Source organism: Rissa tridactyla, chromosome 3 (assembly GCF_028500815.1).
Source record: "Rissa tridactyla isolate bRisTri1 chromosome 3, bRisTri1.patW.cur.20221130, whole genome shotgun sequence".
NCBI lineage: Eukaryota > Metazoa > Chordata > Aves > Charadriiformes > Laridae > Rissa > Rissa tridactyla.
Genome location: NC_071468.1, coordinates 100,280,936 through 100,300,684, shown reverse-complemented (window position 1 = coordinate 100,300,684; position 19,749 = coordinate 100,280,936). Strand labels below are relative to the sequence as shown.

The window sequence follows — 19,749 nt, the reverse complement described above, 5'->3', positions numbered from 1 at the left end:
TAAAGAAAAGCTGATTGCCAAGACGTATGGTAAACTACCCTTAGAAAAAAACCTCCTGGCATTTATTACGTCATCTGGATTACACAGGTGCATATCCATCTTCTCACATATTTGGAAAATAGGAACTGCATTCTCCATTCAAATGCTTTCAACTTATTTACAGCTAGATCTGGAGACTTAATATTTATCATCACAAAGTATAAAGCCAAATGTCCTTTTTCTTCAGGAGCACCAAAGATTAACAGATTAGAATGTTTTCCACATGTCCATTTTACTGTCAAGAGAATATTAAAGAAGTTTTCCAGCTTCCGCAGCTCAGCCAGATGTCAATGGATCCCACAGTGAAGCAAAATTGGCAGAGTAGCCTTCTCATGACCCCGGCATTGTTTTATCAAGGATCAGTTTAAAAGTATAAAGGGCCATTTCTTGCTGAGATCTGTAATGTTTTTCAGCCCTTTTCCCCTGCAATTACACAAAAGTGCTGACTTTGTTGAACTACTGATACGCAGTAGTATTTCTTATGACTTCTCTCACACTGTGCTGTAATTGCTGTTTGTGTTGGCCCAAGAAAAGTACCACGTCTTGTTTCCACTGTACATTTCCGGACTCTGGTTTCAGTAACATCAGTGTAGGATATTGTACTGGGCATATGTTTTGTTGTGTAAACATTAACTGGTAATTTACCCTGTCAATCTCCACAGTATGGCCTCTAATTACCAGAGGTTGAGGGGCTTCAGTTGGACATTTTATAAAATATTTACAGTAGTTATACTGCTTCTTTTTTTCTTCACTGGTATCTGTTTACCGAAAATCATTGCAAGGGAAAAAAATACAACATCAAAAACCATAAAACAAAACCCAACAACAAAACCAAATGTATTCATTCTTGCACACCTCGTTCTGTAGAGAAACTAAAGACTAGATTCCCAATTAGTTAGGCAAAAGTTATGGCAATATTGCGCTAGACATTACGGTATAATAAAGTATTAGATATTTCTGTTTTCTTTCAATTTGATTATTCCCTTTTACATCTTTTGTAACAAAAAAAAGCTATGTTATTTCTATCAGTACTTTTTTCCTTAAAATTCTTTCTCACTCAGTAGCCCCTGAACTTGCAAACAGCTATGCACATGCTTAATTTGATTCAAGACTCAGACTCAGACAAATGTATTTAACAAATGGGACCACTAGGGTCTTGCTGGAAAATACAGCATCTACTGCAAAGATTCAGAACTAAGGAGCAACGTCCCTTTAAGAGCTCTGGAATATATGTTTTAGTCATTCGTCTATATAATTTCAAGGAAGCAGAACTTTCCATTTTGTGCTAAAATATAATGTCCTGAGTAGAATTCCAGGATGGGATTAAACAGTTAATAACTACAGTAATGTGACTGAAGAAGATGCAATCAAATAGGGCTTCTTTTTGGACACCACAGGCAGTGTGAATCTCTATTTCAAATAAAGTTTTCACCGTGATTTTCATCAGAATGCAGGAAACTAAAAAAAAGTGTGACAGTTTCTCAGCTTCTACTATTCCATTATAACTGGATCAATTTCATAATATTCATCACATTACAATACCTTATCACATTACAATACCTTCAAAAGAATCTTCCCTTCCAATACATTGACTAATTAAATGGTAACATTAAGGTGGGGAGCCACAAAATGTAATCTGTCTTGCAGTATTTCTTCCCTTATTCTGAACAAAGTTCTTTTTTTAAAAAAGACAGTTGCAAATTCCTCATCCAATATATCTGCCAACAGTAAAGCCAAAAATCTTCTTTTGTTTAAAAATGCATTCAGCTTAGCATCTTATCTTTTACTATAGATGCCGTATTACATTGCCTTGCTAAAACTACTTTTATTCTGTTTGCTCAGTTTATTCTTTAGAGGAAAAGATACTACATCAAATTAAAAACTCTTACCTATTGTTGCAACTCAGTGCAAGCAAAATATTACTGTTGTGAACGTAGATCAGAGAAAAATCTTTCCTTCTGTAATTGTTTACTTTATGCATTTGAAAGGACTCTGTTAAGCAAATCACATCATTTGCCTCTGACAATCTGTCACCATATAGCACTTGCACTAAGCAACAAAGGAGAAAAAAATTAAACAAACAGGAAAACATGCAAACTGGCAAAAATTATGGAGTGTATAAAACTATCATTCATTTATCTTTAAAAACGATCAAAAAGTTTTTATTTCTGAAAGCCTGGCTATTTTAATTTGTACTGTAATATTTCAAAACAAAAAAAGATAAATGTCAAATGAATTGACTCAGGAGACTGGTTCAGTGTTGCTTCTGCACAGCACAGAAAGAAAAGATGATTGTCATACTTTAAGTACTGCATCAGCTTTGGTTTCTGTCTTAACTGAAGACTCATCTTCAACTTATTCCACTTAACGTGAACAGTTACTTGTTCTCATGCAGCTACAAAGATCCACCCAACACACTCATTTAGAGTGAGTTCAGGAACTTCAGTCTTTCTGCTCATAGTACCTCCAGATTTTCTGCAGTTTACTTTACCTTAGAAAACACCCAGAGAGTTTGTTTAAAGCCACCTGATGTATCTCAACAACAGGAAGTAACTCTCCCCCCTTCATTGTTTGCTGGATGATAACAAAATTGGTTCTGAGGAGCCATAAATATGCAAGAATGGCCAGAAGTTTAGTTCCACCCCCTCAACACAGCTGTCTGCATAGCTGCCCAAAAAGGAAGGGAGCATCATCCTGTAAACACTGTGCTTCCCTACTGGAGACACTGAGATTTGTGATTTCCCAGGACTTTTCCTGCCATGGCAAACTCTTCTGACCCTTGCTTGGGTCTGAAAGTCAGGTTCCATGGAACACCCTCTTTTTCAGGCAGGACCTAGAATAGACACACTCACAAATAACAAAAGGTAATGAGAAGAAACAATCATTTCCAAGTGGGAAGCACTGTCGTGATTCTGTACTTATTTCACATTTGCCGTTAAACTTTAAAAAAAAACTACTTCGGAGTAAAAAGGAAAGGGGAGTCTTTTCCATCAAGTAGAAAAATAGACATGTCTAAAAGCCTAGTTCTGGGCTCCCCAGTTCAAGAGGGACAGGGAACTGCTGGAGAGGGTGCAGCAGAGAGCTACCAAGATGATTAGGGGACTCGAACACCTCTCTTATGAAGAAAGTCTGAGGGATTTGGGTCTTTTTAGTCTGGAAAAAAGACGGCTGAGGGGGGATCTCATCAACACTTATAAATACTTAAAGGATGGGTGTCAGGAGGATGGGGCCAGGCTCTTTTCAGTGGTGCCCAGGGACAGGACAAGAGGTAATGGGCACAAACTTAAGCATAGGAAGTTCCACCTAAACATGAGGAGGAACTTCTTTACTTTGAGGGTGGCAGAGCACTGGAACAGGCTGCCCAGAGAGGTGGTGGAGTCTCCAACTCTGGGGACATTCAAAACCCGCCTGGACACATTCCTGTGCAACCTGCTCTAGGTGACCCTGCTCTGGCAGGGGGTTGGACTAGATGACCTCCAGAGGTCCCTTCCAACCCTATGATTCTATGATTCTATCTTCTTCTAGCTGATGTATAAAGAGTCACAGCCTCATTAAAGTGCAATATGATTATAGGGAGAATTTCTAAAAACAAGTCAAGCAACTCTTATGTAATAGTTTATTTTCCAAATACCATGAAAACCGAATGAGGAATTAAATCCAGAATAAAAATCTGTTTTTAAAGGTACTTAAAATAATTGTATGCTCACCAAACTTTTGAAATTTTTCTTTCACAATTGTTTTTAGAATTATGTTGAAATATTGTACGTTGTTTCTGTCACTGCACGACATATCTTTTTAGTGTGCATCTGGTAAGCACAAAATAAAGGGAAAGAGAAATGAATAAGAGTGCACTGCAGTCAACCAAGAAGACTAGCTGAAAACACAAAGCTAGATACAGAGCTACTGGCATACTCGTAAGTTCTAGATTAGAAAGTATGTAAAACCATGTATCCTAGAATCATTATCATAAGTACATCTTAATCACAGGAATGAATAGGTGGTCTAATAAACATAAACCTGGTATTAATGTAGAATGTGTTTTAGTTGACTGTTTTTACGTATAGGCACTGATTTTTGTGGTGTGTTTAAACTAGAAATTTAATTTAAACTGGCATGTTAGCCATGTCAGTTACAAACTCTAGCAAACACTTTCCATATTCAGATCCTATGATAAACTGCTTAGAGCTTTGCCAATCTTTTATTAATCAAGCTGATAACCTTTGGGATGGATATCTGCCCTGAACTACACTGTTCCAGAAAAACAGCCAAAACAGTTCAGCTTTGCAGAACAACTTACAGGCACACCTAAATGTGTCATGATAGTAAACAGTGAGGATTCCTCAAGTTCTCATGCCCCCATGCCTTGAATCAAAGACGTGTAATGTGGGGAGTCCCACCTTAGCAACAGAGATGGATGCAGTGTACAGATGTCTAAGGAAGACCTGAAACAGCTCCGCAGTGAAATCCCCATGGACACCAGCAGCACACTCAGAGCTGACCAGAACCTCTGAAATCTCGGCTCTGGAGACATCCTTGAATGGCCACTAGGAATGACAGCAAAAATCTCTCTTTTGTGCTGTTAATACACAGGAACTTGTGCTCTTTTGTGGCTATAAATATACATGTGACCAATAAACCAGATGGTGTTGGGACTGGAACTCGGTTGCCCACTGTGTGTGACTCTTGCCCACAGTCCCTGGCACAGTTTTGTATGCTCCACCCAACAGTTTCTGTCACGGTCTGGGAATGAGCACCATTTAGGGACCATTCATAGGCGGCAGTCTGGAAGTGCTGACATTGTTTTGGAGGGTAAGAATTTGATTTTATGGATACAAGCTTTTCTTATCAATTGGCCTTAGTGTCAGAGAGGCCAGGAGGTGCTGAGACTGGGAACCCTTTAAAGGAGTGATATAGCAGCTGTAGGAGTGCAAAGTCAATTCAGACCTGCAGTCTCCTATCTAAAATTCATGTGACAGCTGATGAGATAGAAATCAATGAAGAAACGCACCCTGTAGGAAGGGTGCTGAGAAGGGAGAATGGGATGGCCCTGCAAGGATGGAGCAGTTCTGAGATGAGCCAGTTGTGTAGGATACTTATCTGTGGAAATCCCATTTCATTTGTTGTGAAAGTTGGAAGGTGTGTGAGAGACAAGCAAGACACCATAAAACCAAAAGCTCTGGAGAGCTTGTCTTTCTATGAATGAGAGAGTGCCTATGTAATGCTGCATGAGGCACAAAATCAACCTTCAGACTAATGAAAACTCTTAATTTTCCAGTCATCTTGATAACCTAAACACTGATTTTCAGGAATTGAATCAAAAACTGTTGTAAAATAACAGTTATAAGTTCAATTTCTGATTGCTATGCTACAGGCAGTCATCTCATCAAACCTACAGCCAGCCACGTGGTCTCATGTTAAAAAAAACAAAACACCAAAATACGACCTTTTTATGCATGCAATCCAGTTGAGGCACAATAAAAATATGCACGGGGAATTTGACACCAGTGTGCCCTCACCATTTTTGTTCATGCTACAGATCAGTGACTTCAGCTTTCTAGTGCTATATTTTCACAACTCCTAAAAGTACTAAATATTTCTTTTAAATTGGGCTTAGCATTTTGAAAACTATTTTATACTAATTTGTTCTATAAACACCTGAAAACCTTTTTTGAAAAGTCTTCTTACATTTCCAGCATTTGGAAGTAATTTGTTTCTAGTCAAAAAAAATGAATGTCTGTCTCTAACAGAAAGAGCTGGATTACTGCCCAGTCCACTTCAGAACTGGATGATGCTGACTCTTAGCCATTTAAATAGTCAAGTTAAACAAGACAAAGTTGGGATGATAAAAGAAGGTCTGTAAAAAGACTATTGCTCTGGCCATGTGGACTTAAAACTATCAAACAATGACTAGGAAAATAGTGAGAGAGGAAAAAATTAACATAAGTGCCACGGTAAATATTAGGACTAGGTGAATGTAGGAGCACAGTATCTATCCACATCATTCTCCCTCCTTGCCAGTGAGTTGCCAGCAGGATATTTACTCTGCTTAAGCACTGACAGAGGCAAAAAATGGCAAAAAGGCATTGCAAAGAATGGCAAAAAGGCATTGCAAAGGAGAACAAAGGAGAGGGGAGGTAGACACTAACAGTCTCTATGGAGTATTATCCTCAAATGCACCTATAATCTGCTAGGATTGTATCTAAATTATATTCTATGTTATTTTCTGAGAGCCTTGTTTGCAAGCACAACTTTGCAAGCCTCTTATTAGCTGGAAAAAGGTGAAATACGACAGAATTGTCTTCTGGTATTCTGTTAATACTAATTCCTTTCCCTTTCACAAACTAGAGTTCCAGATATGACAGCTAAAGAAGGATGCAGCAGAACAGAATCCAATGAAGACCAAGGAATCATTTAAAGTAAATTCTCTGAATGTGTTTATTTTTGCATGGGGAGAAGTGCATTCACAAGAAGAGAAAGATGCACAGTAATGAAAGCAGTACTAGAATGCCTTTTAGGTACTGGTCAACCAAATCAGTATGGCCCAAATGGTTCTAGATTTAATGAATCAGAAAATGATCAATGAATCTGAAATTGGAATGTACCAGTGACACTGAAGAATGAAATGTGCAAATGAACACCACTTACAGGACAGGAAACTCAGAAATGAAAGCATTTAAGATGTGATTAGGAAAGCTGTAATAAAACAGCATTCCAAGAAAAAAGTAGAAGTACGTAAGCACAGAAAAAAAAAAACAGTATAGAATATTTGGCCCAATTTCATTCTTTCTATAAATCCACAGCTTCAATGCTATTAGTACTGAAATTATCTTTGGCTTTAAGATAGAAAACTAAAACCCCTATGGATTTTATTTCTCTAGTTGCTGTGGTGATTTCTCCATTCATATTCCATTTAGACCTAGGGTGATGGATCTATATGAATTTGCAGAGATATAGAGAGAGATGTGTAGATTTGCATGAGAAATTCAAGGTTTAAAGATGGTTTAAAAGACAGTTGAGGTTTGATTGTAAGCTAAAGGGAAGTTGTGTGTACTGCTCCCAGTCAGCGCTAGTAAGGGAATTTGGAGATGAGAACAATCTATAAGTGATGAAGGATCTCTTGGTCTGATTAGTATCCTGAAACAGGCTTAGACTTGAGGTTTGTTGGTTCAGTAACTAGGGTTGAAAGCTTCTGAAATTCAGTCATCATATTGCAGGCAGCTAGAACTACGGAGATTTTTATTGTCTGTTAATCATTTAAAATATACTAAGTTTAATCTAAACTAAGAAAACACAAAACCATACAGGCTACCTATTGGTATATGCATGTAAATACATCTTTGCCTCAGGAACTCTGTCTGCTATTTCAGTATAGAATAACACATATGTTCCCTTTGCTATCCTAAAAAGTTCAAAAAATAAAAATCTTTAAACAAAGTCTACTGTTTAACCTTTTTTTTTTTTTTAATTAATAGTGTAACAGTTGCCGTAACAGCAATGAGGAATTTATTTGTGAACTATCAGGCTATCAAGTTTTTCTGAAGCATAGGGAGAAAGATCAAAAACTTTAAGCTCCTCAGAAATTGCATACCATGCACATCCTGCAAAAAGGAGCAGAGAGCAATAAAAACAGGGTTGCTACTTCTTTTGTACTGAACTGAGAAAAGAGCAGAAGTGGTACTGCCTGTTCATTTGCTTACTTTCTTATTTTGCTGAAATTACAGGCAACAATGTAAAACCAGTACCTATAAAAAGGCAAAAAAAAAAAAAAAGAACAGAGAAAATACTGGAAAACATCTCACATTTTCAGTATGAATGCCTATGTTTTCATTTTCTTCCCATATGTAGGTCTGATTTATTCATTTGTGCAGTATGTTTTTTCACTTACAAAAGTAACTAGCTGACTGCTCATAGTAGCAATATTATTTGACAAAACGCAAGCGTTTTTCTACTTCCCTAAAGCACACACCCTCTTTTTAAGTTTTCTTCACAGAAACCTTGCAGTCTGGTACCTTTTCACAATTCACCTGCCATTTTTTCGCTAACTTATCTGCTTTCAAATACACAGAGTTAATCACCTCTGTCCTGTCAGCTTTCAATCTTAAACAATTTACTCACTCTTTTCTTTCCAAATATCACATATTCTTTCACCTCAACCGTCTGAGATTTTTAATTGCTAGCTTTACCTAAGTGCTATGTTGTTTCTATGAGGAAAAGGGAATAAAAGCAAACAGGAATAAAGTGCACGAACTGATGTTTTCTAAAGAATTTTGTGTTATTGCTAACAGCTCTTTCAGTTTGCTGACACATAATTCAAAGGTATCGTTTATGCTTTCAAACCCAGAAAATACCTGGGAAGCGCCTAGGATAAATTAGTTCCTATAGAAATCCAAAAGTAGAAAGCACTAGGAAAGCCTTCCTTAGAAGGACAGGTATGTTGTAATAAATAAGCTCTTGCTTTACCTAAAATTATGTGTATTCTTATGCTCTTACGTTTGATCCCAACATTTTTCTTTTGCATGTTTTAGAGTATTACATAGATTTACATTTACAAATTATGCTAGTTATCGTGTTTCTTACCATGGAAATCTAAAATTTGAAAAGTTTAATTTCTACAAGTTAGAAAAATTGCCGTCACCATGAGCATTATGGTATCGTGAATCACTCATTTAAGCAGGAAAACCTGGGACGCACAGGCCAATACTTCCACAACCCTGCTGATGGGTGCTTTCCAGCTTGAAGAAATTCCGTTTCATAACTCCATTTGTTTCCTGCCATTTAGCCAACTTTCCACTTATTACACACCTCCACGCCTTAATATTAACTTTCAGTGCAGAACACTGTAAATTGTTTTCTGAAAAATCAAAGCATATGATGGCCACTGTATATCCTTTGTCTTCTTTGGCAGTGACTACCTCAAAGAATTCCAGCGAAATACTGAAGCATGACCAGCCCTTCCTGAATCCTGTACAGCTCTTCTCAGTCAAGCTGTGTTTTCTAATGTTTCCCTATCTGAACCTTGAAATTAGTTTCTGGAGATCTCTGTTAAATCTTCTGCAGTTTCCTAGCGTATCTTTGTAAACAGGAAAGGAAAGTAAACTTGCGAGGTCTGCTGAAACCTCTCCATTTCTAAGCGTCTCTCAAAACAGGAATGCAAAAATATTAACAGTTTTTCAAGATCCCAAAATATGTGCATGCTTCATACGCAAGTCTTTCCTGCCCTCACCTTGTGCTACATAAATTCTTCAGAGTGCCAGGCTGTGCAGGGGAAAGGAAATGGAGTGTTACAGAACTCAGATAATTTGATTGGGCATGTTTGTATTTTGATCACTTGCTCAGTCATATACCTTAGCTTTCTTAATCTCAAAAATTACATTCTACACCAAACTTAAAATCTATTCAGTTTCTAAACTTCAATTTCAAAAATAAATTTGAAATCTAGACTTCATGAAAATAATTTGTACTTGTCTGATGCTCCTCCTCTGTAGATTTTTTTTAGCATTTCACAAAGTAAGAGATGAGCCTTATTCCTGTTTTACACATAAAAAAATCGAAGAAAAGTGGTGTGCACAGTGACATGTCAAATCAAGAAAAGACAAGTCGAGATATTATGATTCCTGCCTCCTGTACCTCATTAATTTTATACAATACTTTCCTATTGGCTTTAAAAAAACTGTGTGTAGTACAGTGTCGAATTTTTAACTAAACTATCATGACTATTTTTGCTCTGTTAAAAATTAGTTTAGACGTAAATAGTTTCATTGCCAGGCAGTGGGCACCCCAACACACTGCTGATAATAAAACAAAATTCTAGTGGTATTAAATGTATTATTCAAGCAAGAACTTTGGCAGACCACTACATACAAGTTCATTTCCTCAATTACTATGTAACTCCCCAAACCCAGTATTTTTTGATTGGTGTAGCAACAGAAAAATATAGCCAGACTACATTCCTCAACTAGAAAGTTCATATTTACTATTACATAGGAAATTCCTAGCTCAAGCCTAGCACAATACGTACATGGCAAGGCTTCACAGATTTTCATGGCTGTTTATCTATCTTCTCTACCTTATAAAAGAAATGTCAATTTATTCTACTGCTCTATAGCTCTGAATGATTGTGCTTTGTGGGGAAGTAAAAAGAGAGCATTTCTTATAAATAAAGAATGATACGGCATCTTTATTTTTTTCTTTCTTGATACCATCTTGAATGTTCAATTTTAGGTTGTTAATGATATAGACAGGAGTTGAGAGATGTAGATGTATAAGCAAATTTATGATCCTACCAATGGTCATTAAGAAGTTGTTGTTGAAATACCAATGATGAAAATAATGCACAGGAGTCAATGGTAGATAAAGGTGGGGGCCGGACAGAAGAATTTAAATCTTTATTCATGGCCTGTGGATACACTTTGTTCTCCATTTTACAGGGAGAAAGTGAAGGAATTCAGATGTTGGTTAAACCTAGACTGTAGGCAGATAAAAAGCAGTGCTACATTTTGATCCTCCAAAATGGTGACCATTTATGTCAGGACATAAATAAATGTGCATACCTGAATTAATTATGCTTTTGAGTTAATCCTGCTTTTTTTGTTCCCTCTCAAAGTCTTTGTTTTGTTACCCAGCATGCTGTGGGTTTTTTGATTGTTGTTTCATAGAAAATCAGGGAACCAAGAGTTTTTAGCTTTACTGTTTAATTTCTACTTGTATCATGTCCTCGTTGCTCTCTTCTAATAGAGCATTTTGGAACAAAGCTCATCTAGTTCTAAAAGCTCTCTTAATTTTGTGGCCCTGTCCAAGCAATCATCCAGAAGATCACAGCCCAACTATGGTTTTGCATTAAAATTATGAAGAAGGGGGAATTTCAACATAAATCCAGGAGAAATCTGCTGGGCTTAACTTTGTGTCTCTTCAGAAATGAACTCCAAAGAAGAAATCAGGACATAAAGCTCATGAAAACTAAACCAAAGGAAAAATGCTTATGAGTTTTTACAACATAAAGTTTCATAAAATTGTACCTGAAACTAATTATCCTGTTGCTTCTTTTTAAATCAAGAGATTAAACTGTGACTGTATATATGTTTGTATGTGTAACTCAGTAAAAAGGTAACAAATCACCAATGGACACCCTAGAACAATTTAAATGTGATGCATATATACATCTATTTGCCTTCTTCCCATTCGGCCTCCCACTATGGCTATCCATACCTTCATGCTGGTTTACCATTATTCTTTTTTATCACTTCTCTATTCTGTTCAGCTACTCTAACTTGCATGGCTTCTAGCAGTACCTCCTCATCATTCACCGGGATAAGCTAGCATGAGCCCTGTATCCTTGCAGACATCTACTAAAATAAGCTGGATAAATCAAAGGTGAAAGAACTGACTGCAGGATACAAATGCTAAGTGAGTTTTCTACTACAGAAATATTCTTACAGATTCTGTATTTACTTGGAAATGCATCATTGTGGGTATATTCTTTTAGGTGATTTAGTCACAGAAATACAGGTCTGAAAACTTCAGAGGAGAATGGCAGTGAAAGTAGCCTGGCACCTAAAAGAGACGTTTAAGTTCTGTCAGACACAGACACCAATTATTCAGGCTGATTTCTGGACTCTTTTTTTGACCCAACAGAGTTCCCAGTGCAGAACTGTTAGGGCTTTGTGTACACCTGGACACCATGAAACACTTTCTTGATTTAACTGAGTAGCAATATCTTGCCTCTCTGCAAGACAAAGCCTCCAGCTGAACTCCGACATCAAAGCACATGAGACCTGCTAACTCTCACAGCTGCTCAATCTCCCAGCTCAGCACCCACTCCACCACCTGCCATTCAGAGCCATCCTTAAAGCTCAAGATATTGGTTGCTAGTCCCTCCTCTAAAGACTCGACTGTCTCAGGCAGCAGCAAGGACAGACTGTTCCATAGAGGAAGGCAAGAGAGGAGCCAAGAGTCACAGCTAGGCGGGGAGCAGCAGCAACCTCGCCAAAAAAGAGCCAGGAAGTTGAGCCAGCGATTCAAGGTCAGGATCAGGTCTGGAGACAGCAACCAGGATCAGTCACAGATCAGCCAGGTCTGAGGCTAAGCCAGTAAATCAAGCCAGCAGGTGAGAATGAGGGAGGTACAAGACTGGCAGCAAGTGCAATTGCTTAGGCGGGGGCCAAGCACAACAGCTCCAGGTTTGAAGCCACCACCAAGTGAAGGATGGGGAGCCCCCACCGAGGCTCCTTAGCAGCAAGCAGCTCTTGGACAAAGAGATGGCCTTTAACCACCAGCTGAAAGGGGTCTTGACAGCCCGTCACTAGAGGCAAGATCAACACCCACAAACAGCCAACGCTGTATTTGAAAAAGAAGGACAAGCTAGGTATTTACATCTAGGAGCTCGCTTTGGGTGGAAAATTCGTGTCACCTAAGGCTTCACATGTAAGCTCACATGAATCATGGGGGAGGGAATTTTAAACACAAGTCTTTTTTCAACTGCTTAACTTAGGCTCTGCCATTTCAGGCTGCTGGCCACTGTTAACTCTATTCCTGTAGCACAATGATCCTTCTGAATTAACAAACTGTGAACTTCAGCATCTACATTCAGATTCCTCTCCTGGTTCTAGCACTTAAAACTTAGCCATATCAACACTGAGTGCCTTTTTGTGAACCCAGTTCTTACAACATAAGTAAACTGGATTCACAACAATATTCACGAGTTGATTAGTCTCTCCAGCCTGCACCAAAGGAGCTGCAATCTATTTAGTTTAAGTGACGAAGGAAAGACCATCAGCAGCCAGTCATTTCTATTTGGATTTAAAAAATCAAAACAAAAGACAGTTTATTTCATCTTTAAAATTCAAAGATCTTAAAGACATTAATGAAATACTATTAAATGTTTTAAACTCTCTGTAAGGTGATATATTATAATGTTTGCAATGAAAACTTCTATTCACAAGTTTGGATTTTGCAGTCTGAACCTTTAAAGTTTAATTAGAACCTTGCTAAATTGTGTTTCTGGTACTAAAGTATGGATTTTATTTCAAAATTCCTGTTTTCTGGAAAAAGAAAGCACTAATAAAAAGTAATTTCATTTGGCATATCATCAATCTCATTCATTTCATTGTTTCCAGTAAGGTGGAAATGATTACACAAAGTGGTAAAAATCCTTGCTCCCTGTAAGTCATTAGAGTTTTATGCTTGTTTTGATCCCGGTAGGTGCAGAACACAACCAGTGTGTGCCCCAGTAGGGCAGGGATCAGTTTACATTAACAAATTATGATAGCGATTTGAATTTGATCAAGTTCTATGAGATTACCATGTGATTGTTTCATTCATTGAGGCCCCACTGCTGGCCAAAACTCCTCTTTGCCTCTTAGCATATTCTTTCTCATGTTCGGATATATGCTATGAAAACAGACAAAGCTACTTCTGGCAACTACACAAGCTATGCAAGAAAAGAGTTCTGTATCACTTCCATTAAAAAACTTCCCCTCTCTTACCCATTCTGTACGCACTAAGGGAGTCAATTGTCAAGGTAACTCAAATCTCCCCGGACCAGCGGTCTACCTTATTGGGGCCTCTCCAGGACAGAAGTTTCCTGACCCATCTTTTTAGCCTTCCTTGGAGGTCTGTAACCATTTCCTATAAATGTTTTACTACTTCTTTTAGCTACATTTTGAGTTTGTCACATTAGCTAACCCACATATGTAATTTTACTCAAAATACCACAACCTCTAACTAGATCGCCACATCACTTCCCTTCTGAATTTGTCTCTTTGGTAAATTGTATACTCTGATATTTTTATATTAAACCATTTAACCAAGAGCCAGTCATGTTTCTACTTTAAATGTTTACTATTTTGTTCTGAAACTTAATTTCATGTTCCTCACATTTTTACACAGCTTCTCTTCATAAAAGAGAGTGAATTTCCTTTCTCTAGGCAATGCTTTCTACCTATATTATTCACTTCAACAACTTGAAAAATTACTTATCCTTTAAAAGTTGGCTAATCTCTCTCCCATCTTTCACTACCTATCCTTTTGCTAAAACAACACACATAAAACCAAATACTAAAATTACAAGACTACTTCCCTGCTAATTTCTTATACAGATACGGCCTGTCAGTTCTAGATGACTTTGGATCAGCCCCAAACAAAAGAAAATATTCTGGGTAGTATAACCCTGCGTGGAACAATGTGATCTGTATAAAAATCACTTACTGAATCACCAGCACCTCTTTCCACTCCTAGGAGATCTCCCATCGAAGCAATGCCTGAATTAGTGCAGAGTGATTTGTGGCTTTCCAGCTGTCATTCATTAATTCTTAGGAAATACAATATAGAATACAATAGTACTCAGTCTGAGGCTGTAGTCTGCAATGTCTTAGGAAGAGCGTAATTTGCCTGCCGAATGTTATTTTAAAATTGTTTTTAAACAATAACCATAGCCCATTATTTCTATAACCCCTCAAAGACATTTCACTCCTGATGAAATACCGTGTTGGTCGCACAGCCCCATAAAGGAGGAAAGGTAAGCAATTGTGTCTGTGGAGAGTCTGGTCTTTGAAATGAACGTCTGAGTTGAAGACAAGGGGTCTGACTCCAGTACTTTGCCATTCGTGTATCTTTGGCAGAGAGGAAAGCACAGACAAGCCTGACAGCGGGGGCTACAAGTGACCTGGGCACTCTGATCCGCTGGCTTTGGCACTTTGCTGTCTGGCTAACCAGTAAAAGTTGTCCTGTTTTAGAAAGAGCATTGCTTAGCTATAATTCACTGCTAGCTGCCTGGTTTCTTTGACCAGACACAGGAGAGGTTGTTGTGACCTGCGGGCCCTGTTTGAGGATCCAAGAGCCTGGGGACCTACCTTTAGAGCAAGCCAAGGAGCTGCCTGCACAAAGCCAGTCAGAGAGACTGTGTAATGCCTGCTTCATCAAGGACTTTTGGCAAAATCTACGACAAGTTCAGCTCAGCCAAAAACACCACACCTTCAAACATGCACTGTAGCAGAACCTGAGCACATAGGGAAGTCTTCTGGTGGGTCTCAGGCACTCTTGGCTTCCCAGAAATCTGAGAAGGCTGCATAGGGATTTTTTTTCAGGTCTATTGCTCTCTTGAATTTACATGTTAATTAGCCTGAACTGCATGTTAGGTAACCAAGAGCTTTTTTCCCCCTTTAACTATTACTCAGTTGATTTAAGAAGTAAATAAAAAGATAGGAGCAGGAGCTAAACCTGAAACAAGAATCACTTACAACAAATATTGGGGTTAACAAAGCATAGCCATCATTCAGCGTTTAGTAGGCACCATGACAGCCATTATTTTAAGGAAGGACTTGAAAAACAATGCTTCAAGTATTTTTACGACGAACTCCTCCCATGCTCAGGGGTTTTCATGCTTTTAGCTATTACATCTGCAACTGAAGCTAACTGTGAAATTAGCAATTTATTTATCCCATGGTACATACACACACATTTGCAACACTAAAAGTGTGTAAGGGTCAAAGTGAATACCATGAGTAAAAGTTAGAACCTTTTTTAACAGATTTTGTCATTCAGTATTTAATCAAATACCTGCAGATATTCCCATAATGAAACATTTCCTGGTTCCTTCTTGTTGCTTGTATCATTAACTCTGTTAACACATTGCTGTTATTTCTAAACAACATAATATAAGCTCTGCCAAAATAACAAGTTGGGACAAAGAAAACTGACCTTAAAAATGGCTGCCTGGATTGCAAAGAAGCAGATGCCATAACGTATAAAATAGAACAATAAAGGCCGATAATTTGTAAACAGCTTTTGATTCTGTAATATTTAGCAAATATAGGTTGCCTTAGGAATGCATGCATACATTATGATTCTTTCAAGATTATATCTTTACAAAAACTACATTAGAACTTGTAGTCTGTTTCTTGTATTGTGCCCTATTCTTAAAAACATATAAACACAAAGGTAAAAATAACTCTTATGGACATTAACTATGTCTGATTATTTAGCCACAGATTTGAAAGAAGATTAAATAGGATATAAAGTTGTTGCTCATCTTATTTGGAAGGTATAATTGAGAAACAAAAAAGCATACTGAAGGCACATTAGCAGTGAACAACTTATCTAGACCACTCTGTGTACACAGTTACCAATAATTTAGATGTATCCATCTGAAATCAAGATGTAATTATGCATTGTTCTATTTTATATTATACACCTCTGTAAAACAGAAATCTTAGTTTAGTGAACAACGAACATACAGATGTTCAAAAGAAAAGTGGACTCTGAGACAGACATCAGAAAAAAATTATATTTTACCTCCCTCATTCATACAAAATCAATGGAATATAAAAATCATCACTGTTTCTTCGTGATTTTGTATGGAATTGAAGGCAATAAGTAGATAAGAATTAAAATTTTCTTGCAAAAGCAATAGCAGTAATAGACAGTCCAGTGTGTGAGCAATACTTTCTGAAAGTTTAGTGAGTGCCTCTTTCCTTTTCTAGTAATGTCTTTAAGGCTGTAACTTTTTTTAAATTGTGCATTTGAATTAAACTAAGACTACTAATATCATATCTATAAAATAAGAACGTGAGTTACCTGTATGGCTGTGAGAATATTGGCTAACGCCTGGCCATATGTGTCATGACAGTGAACAGCGAGCGCACTCAGAGGAATTTCTTTCATAACAGCTTCCAACATTGTTTTCATACTTCCAGGAGTCCCCACACCAATTGTGTCCCCCAGAGAGATCTCATAACAGCCCATACTGTACAGCCGCTTAGATACCTGATTAGAAACAGAGAAACATGAAATGGTCGAGATGAAAGAATATAAAATAGGATCAAGAACATACATTAGAAAGGACACACTTCTGTACAGGTTTCAGAGTTCGACTCACTGAGGCGAACCTATGTATCAGAAACTTACTATTCATTCTTGAAAACTGACACCCAAGAATAACGTCCCATAGATCCTCTTATTTTAAATTTATAGTTCTGCTCCTGTACACAGAACAACCAACCAAGTCAAATCCATCAAAAACTTGCTTTTTGAGTCTCCCACAGAATCCAAATAAGCAAGACTTTACAGTATGAATTAAGTTTCTGTCAAGCCCTTTCCCAACATTTTCCTCTCTTTGGGGATTTCCCAGCTGTTTGGTTTTCTCCATGTACTTTTCAGCTTACAAGTTGTGCAGGGTAAAGACCTGCCCTTTTGTTTGCTTATTACACGGAGCCAAGCACATGGCTGAACAAAGACAATAAATAATTAACAAGAAGCCTGATTTTGCTTTTTCTTGGCACTGAAAACATCAATGGAAACTGACGTTTTAACATGTTGTAGTTAATATTAATTTTGCTTGCTTTTCATGAAATCAAATATTAAAATACTAACAAAGCAAAACTGTAACTTAACATTCTAGTCTTTAAGTTTTAAAATTTTTCTTAGCACTAAACAAAACCCTATTCAAGTAGCTCTTACTTATGTAAGTAGAGCCCTAAATGTTTCTGGAATTACGTCTTTGAGGTGTTCTTTGCATGAGTAAGAGATTTGAAGTCTGGCTTCATAGTGTTTGTATGGAGACATACACTCTGAAGCACAAAATTATGTTTGCACCAAAAATACTGCTTTGGAAATTGAATGTAAGATCTTTCCATCTTAGTTTTGTTGAATTTATTTGGGAAGGGTTTCACTTTATTTTCAGTTGCTGAGTATGTTTGTTTGTCCCCTTTACCATTCCCCACTGCGTATCAGCAATCCCGAAAGGCCACTCCACTGGAATGGAATCACAATCTGGAAATTAACTGTTTAGAAACGAAAAAAATACGACTCTTTTCCAAGACATCTTCAGTTGCACTGCACTCTGCTGCTAAAGCAATTCCAGAACTTCATCAGTGGGATTGCTGTGAATATGTCTGAGGAAGCTGACAAAGTGCTGCACCAGCAGTCTCGGAAGTGCTGGATTAATATTGCTGTTCACTTAATTCAAAGAACAGCTGAAAAAGAACTTCAAGTAGTCTGAATCGTTCTGCCTAAAGATTGGAAGTGCTATGACTATTGCAAAGAGAGTAGAACTCTTTGTGCTTTAAAGTCAAAGAGCCCCTGCTTTGCATCAACATAAATTCAATATACACTGTACGAAAGGGACATTCATCAGATTACAAAAAAGATTCTATCTTGCAGCACATTTTTATATCATCAACACCAGGCAGGTGTTTTAACTGGACTACTGTTGTAAGAAAAAAAAATATATCTGCAGTTAGTGGTTGATTACCTCTAGTTAATCCCCAAACTTCAATTTTTCTTTAAGATCAGGATAAAAGAAGCAGACTGCACTTTTTTTCTCATATTCTTTTTCATTCATGATTTGAAGTTTTTCTAGATGAGCATTTCAGTGATGACAAAGAGACTATATAAACTGTTAGAAATCACCCTGTATTTACTTCTTTCCCATGCTCAGTCCTTAGGTCATTCAGCTTCTGAAAATAAAGTTCCGAAAGATGAAAGAAGAGACGGGGAAACTCTGCTAACAAGCTGAGCATCATCACTGCCTTGTCATGATCTAACCTTAAATTGACCCTTAAAAAGAGATCTATATTTAATGTCAAGAAGAATGTGCATGCTTGGAAGCTGAATGGGAGTTTTTCATCTTGGATTTTCTATCCTACCATAGTAGGAGGCAGCCCATTAGTTATAGTTTTGTAAGTTTTCAATGTGGATTTTTGGGAGGAGGGTAGGGGAGAAGAGAACACACTGTTTTGTCAGTGCAATCAGAATGTGATTACGAGCTTGACGCTTTGTTGATTGAACAGGGTTGTGTTCTGCACCACTGAGCAGTTTTACTATGCATGAGTCTTGTGCTACTTCCCTTGGGAGCACTGCCCTGACACCGAGCATTGATCAAAATGGGAGCTGGTGACCCAACACTGCAACCCCTTTGGCATGTGAACAATCATTCTGCTGGAAATAATATCTAAAACAATACTCTTAAACTGAATACAAAAGGTCATAATTGAGTTACAGATTATTTTAAGCAAATAACAACATAAAAACTGCAGTCCTTGCGCTGTAAGAGAAATTTTGTAATAATACAATAGCATTCAAATAAGAATAGGCACATTTTCTGTAGCCTGCTCAGCCTGAATGCTGGATAATACTTAAATGAATTCACTGCTCTAGGTTAAAAGGAAGCTAAGGAGAGAAAGAAGCGGGCAGAAAGATAAAAACAGCCAAGTATATGTCGGGAAGACAATGGATAACACGACGAGCTTCACGGATGTTATCTGGTGCTTCCAACAAGTTTCAAGCTTTGTTTGCCTAAAGGTGGACATTCACAAACCACGGGATGATGAATGGTTAAACAGCAACTCCATTTCAAAAAAAAGCAGTGTGATATAAAAGATGTAGTTTATTTTAATAGATATCATTGGGTTTTTATTTAAATAGGGAACCATACGGATGTACCAGATGGATTCTAGAAGTCTGAAGACATCTGAAGTTTGCGCTCATTAGATAACCATGTGTGAAACAGTTATGTATCTAGTAAGCTAGAAATGCATGTAGTCTGGTTAAAAAGCCACCTCTCCTAATTGGTTTTGCTTCAGTTAAAAGATCTTTCACTTAAAAAAAAAAAATTATCACTGTCGCTGACTGCAGAAGAAACAAGTCTAAACCTTTCAATCAGAGCTGCTGATTGCAATGCGCTGTCAAGGGAGTCACACACTTCCATCCCGAGAAAGA

The 19,749-nt window shown here is 37.6% G+C and overlaps 1 protein-coding gene across 2 annotated transcripts in view; it reads right to left on the bottom strand.

Moving 5' to 3' along the window:
* The window catches only part of HMGCLL1 (3-hydroxymethyl-3-methylglutaryl-CoA lyase like 1), an 88,319-nt gene that overhangs the window by 20,653 nt on the left and 47,917 nt on the right, over nucleotides 1-19,749 (bottom strand). For both annotated transcript variants that reach the window (XM_054197187.1, XM_054197188.1), the window contains exon 7: nucleotides 16,609-16,797. In XM_054197187.1, the coding sequence (XP_054053162.1) occupies nucleotides 16,609-16,797 (189 nt within the window). The remainder of the gene's footprint in view (nucleotides 1-16,608; nucleotides 16,798-19,749) is intronic.